The following is a 12,205-nucleotide window of genomic DNA, read 5'->3' as shown; positions in this document are numbered from 1 at the left end:
AAATCAGAGCCTGGAAAACCAGAAATTCCCTGGAATCTCAGCCCTTGGTGCCCCGGGCTCACTCCCAGCTTTCGAGGTGCACTCCCAGCCCTGGGTGCCCGTGTCAGAATGAGAAACCCAAACCCACCCCTAAATCCCAAACACAGAGTGCTGCAAAGGCAGGGAGGGTTTTCTGTCGTGTTTTATTTTGTGATTCAATGAACAGAATTCAGAGTGCTCTGAGAGAAAGGGCGGACTGATTTAGGTACTGGTTGAGGTTGCATGTGACAGCACTGAGGGTTTAAAATCACCACCTCTGCCCAGGGGTTTGGCTGTGGGATTAGAAGGCAGCAAACGGGAAGGGTGGATTGTCAACAACCCAGCCAGCGAGGCTGAGGTGGCTGAGAAGGCACTCACAGGGCATGGAGAAATTCTGAAATTCTGTTGTCACCTCTCTGGGCTGGAAGTGGGCACTGTCAGACTCTAAATTTCCTATTCCAGACCATGGCTAACAAACCCTTACAGTGATAACCCCACTGACTGCCCCACAGCTGTGGTTATAATCCCCTGTGCTCACAGAAGAGTTGAGCTGTGTCTAATGGGCCACTTCCTGCAGGACTTGCATTCCCCAAACTTCCACCTCCTCCAGCACAGCTGAGTTCCCCAGGAAGCTCCAGATCTTGACTCAAAATGAACATGGAGCTAGAGGAAAGCTTTTCCATCACATTTGGGTCTTTTTTCACACAGCTTTCAAGTAACTTTCTCCCCAGAGAGGGGGAGGGAAGTGGCTTTGCCCACGGGTGTTCTCTGTCAGTAATTTGGTTCAGACACATCTGTGACTGGGTACCCATAGATTTGGGTCTCCCAGGCTGAGAGCTGCTCCACAAAGCCCCGGTTTGGTCTCATGTTCATTTTGCATTTCAGAAGGTATTTCCAAGCTCTCTGCAAACAGAAGGAAAGTAAAGAAGTGTTAGGAGTTGAACAGAAAGTGACTCTTGGGCATTTTCAGAAAGCAGCTACACTTCAGTCAACACAGCTTTGCATTTGCTGCCTGTGCTGGACAGCAAGAACCTGCAGAGAGGAGTTTGGGGCCAAACTGGGGACAGGCTGGATCCAGATGTGACCCTGAGGGAAACCTTTGGTGCCAAAGTGGGGACAGGATGGATCCAGATGTGACCCTGAGGGAAACCTTTGGTGCCAAAGTGGGGACAGGATGGATCCAGATGTGACCCTGAGAGAAACCTTTGGTACCAAAGTGGGGACAGGCTGGATCCAGATGTGGCCCTGAGAGAAACCTGTCCCTTTTCATGCTCTGCTCTCCTGGATGTGAGGACAGCTCAGGCTGTTTTCACTACTGAGTGTTATTCTACTCTGCTGGAGTGATGCAATCCTGGATTTTCCACCCCAAAATGCTGTTCCTTCCACAGATGATGAGCAAAGCAGTGAAGTATCAGCCATAAAGGTTATAAAGCAATGAAGGTTATCACATTTTTGAATTGATGTGACCTGATGTGGCAGAGCATTTATGACCTTGCACTTATCCCACTTTATTAATTACAGCCATCTTAATTATTTGTTAGCTCCAAGTAATCGCCCAGAAACTCTGACACACACAGGGCAGATCCCCCAGCATTACTGCAGCTCCATCCCTGGGTTTTCCTGTCAGTGCTCATCTTCCTGCATGTAAAAGAGCTTGACCCCTGCACTTGGAGGGTTGCTTAAGGGAAATGAGACCAAAGGTCAGCAGATAGTGCTCCATTGGTTTGTTTTTCTAATCTTGCTGATTCTGCAGGCTCTGAGGCTGATATTTCAATATTTACTCCTCTGGGTTCATAGTGTGGGTGTCTCTGGTTCCCCTGGATTTACTCACACATTGCTCACTAATAGAATCAGGGGCTGCACATCCCAACTCTGCCTTGCTTTTGCCTTTTTGGAAGCTTTCAAAGATCTTTGCCTGGATTGGCTGGAGGATCACACAGAAATCTGCTGCACTGCTTTTGTCTGCAACAAACAAACTTGGCTGCCAGGGTAATCCCTCAGGAAAGCCAACAGTGGGCAAGCACTGCCCTGTCAATGTTTTCTTTTTCTTTTTTTTCTTTTTTTTTTTTGGCATTTAGCAAAATGCTGAGGCCAACCTGTTGATGCCAACTGAGGGGAATGGCAAGGCTCAGGCTGTGACTTTTGCACTGCCACTGGAAGCACATTCTGTGATTCAGTGAGTGAGTGGCTGTTATCAGCCTGCAGGAGCAATCACACCCCTGATAGTGCAGGGGCTGAACCCTGTCTGAGCCCTGCTGGCACCCTCAGCCTCTAATTACCCACTATCACCCAGCCATGGAAAGAGCTTTCCTCTTACACTGACATGTTTGCACAAAATCAATCCCCTTATCAGATACAGACCCAGCCTCAGTGAAGTTTGGATCAATCCCTTCAAGCTCCTGAACTTTCCAAACAAGGGTGAGGTTTTTAAGGAGAGGCTGGTCAGCTGCCATGGGAACTCTGCTCCCTGTCAGGAGGCACCAGGAGATGCTGCAAAGGGATGGCACCAGGGGAGAGGCCACCAGGCCATCCCCAGCCACCCTTCTTTAATTTCTTTCCTTATTCAGAGCTATGGAACAGCCTGTACTGGACATCTGACCTGCACATCCCCTCTGGGCAGGTGTTTTCCCACTGCAGATTTCTATACAGGGGTGTCTGTGGGAGGAGATTGCTTCTGGAGGAAATAAAAAAGGATTTTGGAAGGACTCAGTGCTGAAGTCAATGGTGAATGAGAGCCCTGCAAACACTGGGTTCTGAACTTGTCTAACACCATGGAATTAAGAGAGAGGATTAACTGCAGCAGTTTCCACTCTTTCCCTCAAATCCAGGAGATAAATACCATGTTCTGTATCCACAGCTTGGCTTTTCTAGCCCTTTAGTTAAGTAGGGAAAACAAAAATATCACAAGTTTTAGAGTAAGAACTCACAGATCCAAAATCACACCTAATCCTTAATGGTTCAAAAAAGATGCAATCTCAAATCCCAAATCATATAATCAGTTCCAGCATCAGGTGGATATTGTGCATGAAATCACAGGGAATATTTTTACTGCAGTGATGGGGTTTCAGGAGGAGAAGGGGAGTGCAGAGGCAGTGCTGTGGCACTGTGACAGGGGTGTCTGTGGGAGGAGATTGCTTCTGGAGGAAATAAAAAAGGATTTTGGAAGGGGTCAGAGCTGAAGTCAGTGGTGAATGAGAGCCCTGCAAACACTGGGTTCTGAACTTGTCTAACACGATGGAATTGAGAGGATTAACTGCAGTAGCTTCCACTCTTTCCCTCAAATCCAGGAGATAAATGCCATGTTCTGTATCCACAGCTTTGCTTTAGTTAAGCAGGGAAAACAAAAATATCACAAGTTCTAGAGTAAGGACTCACAGACCCAAAATCACACCTAATCCACCTCCTTAATGGTCTAAAGATGCAATCTCAAATCATACAATCAGTCCCATCATCAGGTGGATATTGTGCATGAAATCACAGAGAATATTTTTACTACAGAGATGGGGTTTCAGGAGGAGAAGGGCAGTGCAGAGACAGTGCTGTGGCACTGTGACAGACACATCCCTGCAGGGAGAAGCAGCAGGAGTGCATCAGATAGACCATGTTTTGTTTGTTCTTTTTTTTTCCCAAGCGCTAGGCCAGCATTTTTAAACTCATTCCTATAGTGAGACACTAAGATGTGTGCAGAGGCAGTGGTGTGGCACTGTGACAGGGACATACCTGCAGGGAGGAGGGGGGTGCAGAGGCAGTGGTGTGGCACTGTGACACAGGGACATACCTGCAGGGAGAAGGGGGGTGCAGAGGCAGTGGTGTGGCACTGTGGCAGGGACATACCTGCAGGGAGGAGGGGGTGCAGAGGCAGTGGTGTGGCACAGGGACATACCTGCAGGGAGGAGGGGGTGCAGAGGCAGTGGTGTGGCACTGTGACACAGGGACATACCTGCAGGGAGAAGCGGCACGAGTGCATCAGATAGGCCATGGTGGCCGTGCTGCTCCGGCTGATCCCCAGGCTGGAGAACACCAGCACTGCTCCCTCATCCAGCTGAGCATCTGAGCCAAGAAATGCCAGTCACAAATTACTGAGCTGGGAAACGGAGCCCCCCGTGGCACTAATTTGGTGACAGCTGACAGGGGGGCTGCAGCCTGAGAGACAGGAGCCCTCAGGAGCCCTGACAGCAGCAGATGGGCACTGCCAGCTCCCATTTCTGTAAGCATTTGCCTTTCCTAAAAATCCACGGTTAAAACGTGGCCTTGAAGAGCAGCACCAATGACAATGACCAGTCAATGCCTCATTACACATCAGTGTCACCCTCACACCAGGGATCTGAGGAGATGTCATCTTTCATGAGCTACCAGCTGTGGTCAGCATCACAGACTCTCCCCAGACAGGTCTAAAGGTACTGAAATTTTATTTTGCCTGGAAGGTTGCATATTTAATTAATAACTTTTAAATTCTTTCCCTCCCTCTCTAGACAGAATGATGATTTTAAAATATTAGCAACAGAACTCCAGAATTCATAGAGCAAAACCTTTTCTTTTAGTGCTGTCAAGATGTTTTTGTTTTTTTCCCCAAGCACTAAACTAGCATTTTTAAACCCATTTCTATTGTGAGATACTACTTCTGTCTGGGTAGAACTGGCCTCACTCCAACACACACCTGGCATGAGGACATGCACACTCCTCTTGGACTATGTGGAGAGCTTTAGTCTCGTGTTCTGGTTTGAGTAATCTGCTCTCCACTGCCAAACAAACAGTTCCACTATCAGGTAAACAGTGGAACACTTCCACAAGTGGCTCTTGTAGTCTGGTTTGGAAACAGCCACAAGTCATGTGTAATGTCAGAAGGAAACTTCTGAAACACAACTGGGGAAAAGCATGAGGCACAATGAGAGGCAAGTCAGTGAATGTCAACATTCAGGTACACCAAATAATGAAATTCAGTTCAGGACTACAAAATTATATCCTCAAATGTTGTTTCTTTGTGTTGTCATGTCTGATATTGTACTTGGGTTAAGCTCTGTGGGGACAGGGTGGTCTTTTGCTTCTGGCTCTGTCCAGCACAGCTCAGCAGGGCCTTGGTCTGTGGCAGGTGTTATTTGATAAGCACAATAAAAGATAACAACATGGTTGGACAGCATCAGGATGGAGCTGCAGGGGCCTGAGCTGCAGAGTGTTTTTCTTGTGCTATCTGATGTAATCAGCTGAAGGCAGGTTCATGCTGTCCAACCTGAAAGTCCTCCTGGGCCCTACAGTGGGTCTGCACTGCAAATCACAAAGATTATCAATGCCTTATGCTGAGCTCTCTAATGTGACACACTCTGCTCCAAATAAAGCTCTGGTGGCTGAGGATTTGGGCTGCTGAGTAAGAGGAGTAAGAGGAAATCCTGTGCAGCCCTGGTAGATTCCCTGCTGCAAAGATCTGGGTGGAAAGCTCCCTGTTATCAGTGAGGTATCCCTTAGGGTGAGCAGGGACATCAGGGTCAGGTGCTCTGTAAAATCTCCTCTCTGCCCATCAGGCTGGTTAGGGAGGCAGCTCTGGCATCCATCAGGTGTGGGTGTGCTCCTGCCTGGCCTTCCTGTCACTCCCATCTAATATCCCACACTGAGCAAGGGCTCAGGAATTCCAGACCAGGATCCACTCACCTATGAAATGAGAAATGGTGGGGAAGGAAGAAAAAAGATCTGCTTCCAGTGAATCAGGAACAGGTACATGGAGGGATTTACCTTCTTCTGCAAACCTGGAAAAAGAGCACAGACCACAAGGAGCACAGGAGCAGCCTTGACAAGATGTGCTTGTTGGAGGCAAGGTGATAGTTTTGTTTGCTGTCACATTTGTGAGTTTTTAATCATCATCATTATTAACATGATAAGGGATTTATTGTGGTGAGGCACAGAGATGTTTGTAACACAGAACCAGTTTAATCACTGATTTTCCATTTCAGCGGTATCAATATTGATGCCTTAACCTACAGATAGATAACCTGCAGAGAGATAAGTGAAAGCAGATAACTGAAAGCAGATGTGCTTTCACAGAGTGTGGGGTGGCTGTTTTGTGGGGTCCCCCAGTTCCCTTCATGAGGTTTTCTATGGCAGCACCTCCTCCTTCCACAGACTCAGAGGGGCAAAAATTGGTGAGGAATTTCCAAAATGTGGAAGCACATCATGCAGAGAGCATGGGAATATCACCCTCAGTGCAGAGACACTCCTCTACAGAGAGCCAAAGGCATGAGAAATGTCTGGTGGTGCACATGTCCTGGGGCGGGTAACTGGATTTATTACCTTGTTTGGGTCACCACCTTGAGAAATGCCACTGGGTTTTTCACTGTGTGAAATTGCATTTCCAGCAAGGCTGTCTGCTCATGGACAGAGCAGGTAAGGAAGGAAGACCCAAAATGTGACATATTGGTGACTTAGCTTTTACACACATGTGTTGGTAAGATTTTACTCTGAAAAATATTTAGAGATACAGGTTTTTCCTGAAGAGTGGTGATGTGTGATAGACTTGAAATACCAAGGGCTTCCCAGTCCTCCTCTTACCCAATTACCTGTGGCATGGTCAGGGCTGCAGGACTGTGTTGCTGTTGTGCTAACTCTAGAGCAGAAATTAGAAAACTGAGCATGAAATGACACTGGAATCTGCAGAGGTTTCCTTGGAAGGCCACAGGCACTGACTCCTCTGCCAATAAACTCTGTGTCACCTCTATTTTTCACATCACAGACACTGGTGAGGGTGAGCCTTGAACTGTTTAACTTACAGAGTCACAGGCTGTTCTGAGACGTTGACCAGTGCTTTGATCTTCAGATCTTTCTGGATTTGTTTGTCACTGGCCTGCTTGAAATTGCCCATATATAGCTTGGCAGGCAGTATTTCTACAGGGTATGGCTGGAAGGTGTCTAGCTCCTGCCAGAAAGAAACCACAAGCTCAGGTTAGAGAGTGCCTTTGCTGGGTAAGTTCTTAAACAGAAGTCATGGGAAGAGTTGAACAGGCACTTAGTCAGCAGCCCATTACATATTTTAGTGTAATGATTCATTCAATCACCTGAATTTGCTGTATTTTGAAGTCTTTGCTAGTTTTAGTGAGAATAATTAACAGCCTCACTGCTGTTGTGGCATTACTTGAAGCAAATCCCAACCAAACAGGAGGTGGAATACATTCTTCCCATTGTCTGGAGGGGCTGCAGCAGGACAGATTCCTTTGATGCTCTCCCTGGTTACTGTTTACAAGGCTAAATGAAATAATTTACCACCTGGTGAGCCGCAGGTGCCCTGGAGTGGCACAGCACAAACCCACAGCTGCATCCTCCTGGAGAGGAGGAAAACACCCAGACAGCCAGCAGTGCCTCACATCCCTGAGGGGATGTGCCTTGGATGCTGCTCCAGGAGCACACAGGAGGAGCCTGACAATTTAAACCTTCAATTCTCAGTTTAAGGAGGTGCCTGTGTCCAGCTGAGTGTGAGCAGGAAGCTCAGCAGTGAATTGGCCTTCACAGGGCAGCACAAAATGAATTATTTTCTCTCCTGTGCTGTGGCATCCCCAGGTTAGCACCGTGTCATGGGCTGTTCCCTGGGAACCACATGGGAACAATGGGAACAAAATACACCTTGGAATAAATGCTCCATTGTTCAGCACCTTCTTAACCTGCCCTGCCTGTCCTAAATGTGCAATAAAGGGTAATTGTTTCTCATAAGCTAAATAGGTTGATGTTTATAGGTGAAACCAAGCAATCAGGACTCAGTGTTTGAGTGGATGGCTGTTTTCTTCCTGGGCCTATTGAAACAAGGCATTTGTGACCCTTCCTGATGAAAAGACATGGATCCCAGTGCTTGGTAGGAATTGTACTTCTGTTTGAAAACATTTGCTGAGTACTATGCCAGATAACCACGTGTGAGAGAGCAGCCTGCTCCCTGTCATCACTTGCTACTGTTTGTTCAGTTATCTGTGCTCTCCATGGGCCAGTTTTGGGCTTATCAGGGGAACATTCCCAGCTTGTTTCCATGAACTTCCTTTCAGGCAATAGAAGAGGAAGAAGTGTGGCTGTAAAAGTATCAGTGGTGAGGCTCAGAGCAAGCACAGTAACTCAAATTACATTCAATTCCTTTGTCTGAAGTTACTGTGATACCAGGTTTGCAGCACCATCTAACCTGAATTCACCAGCCATCAGCAGCTGAATATTGATGTAATCTGCTTGGAAATTATTCTCATCTCACCTGGGGCATCCACAGTGTCTTGTGGCTCTTGAGGAAATGGTAACAAGCTGAAAAGCGCCTGTAGCCTCCCTTCAGGAGCAGCACGGGGTGCCGGGTGAAATGCTCCAAGTTCCTGGCATGGAAGATGGCACCTCTTTCCTCAGGACCTAAAGGACCAAAGAGCTGCTGGCCTGGGCAGGTTCAGGGTCTCCATCTGCCTCCCTGGGTCCACAGCAAATCCCTTTTCATTCCATCTGGAGAAAACTTTGTTAAAAGCTCAATTTATTCTTTACTTGTTGCTGCAGGTCAGTTACAGGGGGTGCTGCTTTCCCCCTCTCATCCTGATCTTTTTTTTCCTCTCCTGGTTTCTTTTCTAGGACCAGATTTCTTTTCTTCTCCCCATTTTTCTTTGGGAAATGCTTGTAATGAGTTCCCATAATAGGGAAGTTGTATTAATTTAAATTTAATAATCTTAGTTTTATGGAGGCCCTTTTCTTTAGCCTGCTTTAGGCAAACAGGGAAAAAAAAAAAAAAAGGAAGTGTCTTAATTAAATTTTTCACAAATGTTTTAAACACCCCCCTCAGTGAGGTAGATTATGGGAGATGGCTGCTCCTCCTCCTCCCAAGGAATCCATCCTGCTTCCCTCTAGCTGTGTCTGCTTTAGAAATGGATCAGCACAATAGAAATCCTGATTCTTCACACCTTCCCTCTACTGCCTCACCACTGAGCATTTAGGAACCTGCTTGTTTTATTCATTCCCCTTACACCTCCACTGTTTTTTTTCATTAAAAAGTGATGTAAATCTTTGCTAAAACTCTGTAGCTTTTGTAAAGCTCAAACAAACAGAAGTGGTTCTGCTCACAGAAGAATGTGTGAAAGCCAAACACTTCCATGGTTCAAGGAAAACTGAACAATGCCATGGAAAAGTTTCCAGCACTTCACGTTTCTTGGTGAACCCCATGAAATTACCATCCCCATTAAAGGTAAATCTTTTTAAATATCATGAAGTGAAAGCCTTTTGTGACCCTCAAAGTACTCACTGTGGGAACACACGGAATCTGAGCTGCTGATTTCAGTCTCTGAAGAAGTGCTGCTCCCTGAAAGGCAATTGTTGGACAAGCCAAATCTCAGGGAAATGTGACAAAATAAAGAACCCATTCTTCACATGCAACAAGGAGTTTCAGAGGATCATCCACAGATGGGAAACCAGGGCTGCCAGGATGCTCTGAAATAAAACCTGGCTTTTTGAAGCCTGAGAACATACACAACACAGTGAAAAAACAGAGGCAGGGCACAGTTTTTCATGTAAAACTGGAAACATTTACATCTCCTCCAACAAGCTCTTAACTGCTTTAGGAAAACGGGGGGAAAAAAAGGAAATGTCTTAATTAAATTCTTCACAAATGTTTTAAAGTGAAGTAGATTATGTGAGATGGCTGCTCCTCCTCCTGCCAAGGAATCCACCTCATAACATTATTATTCCTCATAACATTAAATGAGGAATGGGAAGGATCTCAAGGACTGGACTGACACAGGTCACACGTACCTGTTTCTTCCTCCTCCTCCTCCTCCTCCTTCTCCTCCTCCTCCTCCAGATTGTCAGTGTCAGTCAAAAATCCAGTGTCATGGTCATACACCACACAGAATCTGACATAGCCCAGCTCCTCGGGATTGGGGATCACATACTGCCCTGCAGGACTCTGCCAGAATCACAGAGCAATTCCATCACTCTCCTCTGCTGCCATCAACACTCCTGACACCCTGCAAGCTGCAACCCTGGCTTGGGTTTGTTGTGTTTGCACGTGTGGGTGGGCAATGACAGCCCCGGTGAGGAGTCAGGGATGATGCAAACCCCGCTGATTGCTCCACCAGAGCAGCGGTGCAGATGCCAGCGCTGGCCTTGTGGGGCAAGGCTGAGCTGGGGGAGCTCTTGAGCAATGTTCTCCCTGATTTTCAGCTGCTGTGTGCCAATCCTTGGGGCTGCTGGTGCCACCTGTGCTTTGTGACAGAATGCATCCCCCCAGTGGCAGCCGCGGGGCACGGCCGGGCAGGGCTGGGACATTTCCCCTGGGTTTCAAAGCAGTTCTGGCTTCCTGCTAGTTGCTAAATTCAAACAGCAATCCCCTCACCAGTACAATCCTTTGGGCTGTAACAATGTGGCTGTCATCGAATTCATACTGAGAACGGGCATCTGAAAAAAAAAAACAAAGCCAACAAAGACAGAACAATTGGATTTTAAAGGTGGAATCCTCTTTGTATTTTGTCAGTGGGAATTCAGGCAGCACTCAGAGAAAGGGGTTTGGAAATGTGGCAGCTGGGGATATGGTTTAGGGGTGGTTGTAGTGTTCCAGGGTCACCTGTTGGGTGAACTTGAAGGTGTTTTCCAACCTTGATGATTCTGTGATTTGTGTTTTTTAGAATCTGATGGTTTCTGGTGTGGATATAACAAACCCCAGGGTTGATGTGAGTCTGTGTGTAACACCAGCAGTGTTAGTGCTGCCCCAAGTGTGCTCCTGCAGCATTGCCAGCCTCAGTCCTGTGCCTGCCCTGACCTGCCCAGCAGCTCTGTGTCACACACATCTTTTATGAAAAATCCTTTCCTTAGGGTTTTCCCTCCGGAGAAGCTGTGAGGCCTCAGGAACAAAATGTAAACATCGATTATCTGCTGCTGTGGAATGCAACAGGTGCATCTTTGATTGGCTCATGTGGTTGTTTCTAATTAATAGCCAATCACAGTCAGCTGGCTTGGACAGAGAACCCGAGCCACAAATCTTTATCATTCCTTCTTATTCTATTCTTAGCCAGCCTTCTGATGAAATCCTTTCTTCTATTCTTTTAGTATAGTTTTAATGTAATATATATAATAAAATAATAAATCAAGCCTTCTGAAACATGGAGTCAGATCCTCATCTCTTCCCTCATCCAAGAACCCCTGTGAACATGGTCACAGCTCTGCCTCTGCTGCTCCAGAGCTGGGGAGAGGGCACTGCAAAGACCCCAGACCCACTCCCAAACTGGCCAACTCCCTCACCAAAACATTTAGTGACATTGCAATGTCAGGCACCCCTCTGGGGCTGTTGGCACTGTGCAGAATGGATGTGGTTTTCAGGAATCTTTGTGTAATGGCTGAGAAACCCAGTCCAGCTCCAAAACCTCTGGGAGCAGCAGGGGAGAGTGTGTGTGCATGGGACTGATGAGAGCAGGGAGAGCTGAGCACGAGGAAAGCCAAACAGCACCAGCTCACAGCACCTGAAACGGGACGGGAGGGAGGTGCCAGGCCCCAGAAATGGTGAGAAGTGATGTGTGTGCCTTTCCTCACAAGCCCTGATGGCTTGGGATATCTGCGTGTGTGCCTTTCCTCACAAGCCCTGATGGCTTGGGATATCTGCCTGGGCTGAGCACAGTGCAGGGACAGAGACAGGGACAGGCAGGGACAGGGACAGGGAGGAGCAGAAGCAGCAGGCGGGGAAGGAGCAGACAGGGCAGAGACAGGTGGGGACAGGGAGGGGCATGCACAGGTGGGAGGAGGGACTGGGACAGGCAGAGGAAGGGGCAAGCAGAGGGAAGGACAAGGCAAGGCAGGGACAGGGACAGACAGGGACAGGGACAGGGACAGACAGGGACAAGGCAAGGCAGGGACAGGGACAGACCGGGACACGGACAGGGACAAGGCAAGGCAGGGGCAGACAGGGACAGGCAGGGACAGGGACAGACAGGGACAAGGCAAGGCAGGGACAGGGACAGGGACAGACAGGGACAAGGCAAGGCAGGGACAGGGACAGACAGGGACAAGGCAAGGCAGGGGCAGACAGGGACAGGTAGGGACAGGCCTGTGCCGCAGCCTCACCCAGCAGGCACAGGTAGTTGGGCTCGGCCAGCCGCGATCTCCACCGGTACTGGTTGATGATGTTGTAGAGGTGTCGGGGCTCGCAGAACATCACCCCCGCCATGCCCCATCGGCCCGGCTGTCGCCGCCTATCGCGACACCGCGCTGCCCC

The 12,205-nt window shown here is 48.1% G+C and overlaps 1 protein-coding gene across 1 annotated transcript; it reads right to left on the bottom strand.

The window, feature by feature from the left end:
- Positions 1-165: 165 nt before the first annotated feature.
- STYXL1 (serine/threonine/tyrosine interacting like 1) lies at positions 166-12,203 on the bottom strand. Its single transcript, XM_059487001.1, has 9 exons — positions 12,055-12,203; positions 10,337-10,398; positions 9,754-9,907; positions 9,248-9,304; positions 8,228-8,373; positions 6,774-6,919; positions 5,662-5,756; positions 3,959-4,068; positions 166-921 (listed from the first exon to the last, which is right to left on the bottom strand). Exons 1-9 carry the CDS (start codon positions 12,155-12,157, stop codon positions 790-792), a joined length of 1,005 nt encoding a protein of 334 aa, XP_059342984.1. The 5' UTR covers positions 12,158-12,203; the 3' UTR covers positions 166-789.
- Positions 12,204-12,205: the final 2 nt, after the last annotated feature.

This window comes from Ammospiza nelsoni, chromosome 21 (genome assembly GCF_027579445.1).
Source record: "Ammospiza nelsoni isolate bAmmNel1 chromosome 21, bAmmNel1.pri, whole genome shotgun sequence".
In the NCBI taxonomy this organism is placed as follows: domain Eukaryota; kingdom Metazoa; phylum Chordata; class Aves; order Passeriformes; family Passerellidae; genus Ammospiza; species Ammospiza nelsoni.
This window is presented reverse-complemented; position numbering and strand designations above follow the sequence as displayed.

Excerpts from the sequence above, each read along its gene's own strand:
- STYXL1 (XM_059487001.1), bottom strand. The coding sequence starts at position 12,157 with ATGGCGGGGGTGATGTTCTGCGAGCCCCGACACCTCTACAACATCATC. Across the intron at positions 10,399-12,054 it reads CAACTACCTGTGCCTGCTGG|ATGCCCGTTCTCAGTATGAA; the intron begins GTGAGGCTGCGG and ends TTTTTTTTTCAG. Across the intron at positions 4,069-5,661 it reads CACCATTTCTCATTTCATAG|ATGCTCAGCTGGATGAGGGA; the intron begins GTGAGTGGATCC and ends TTCTTGGCTCAG.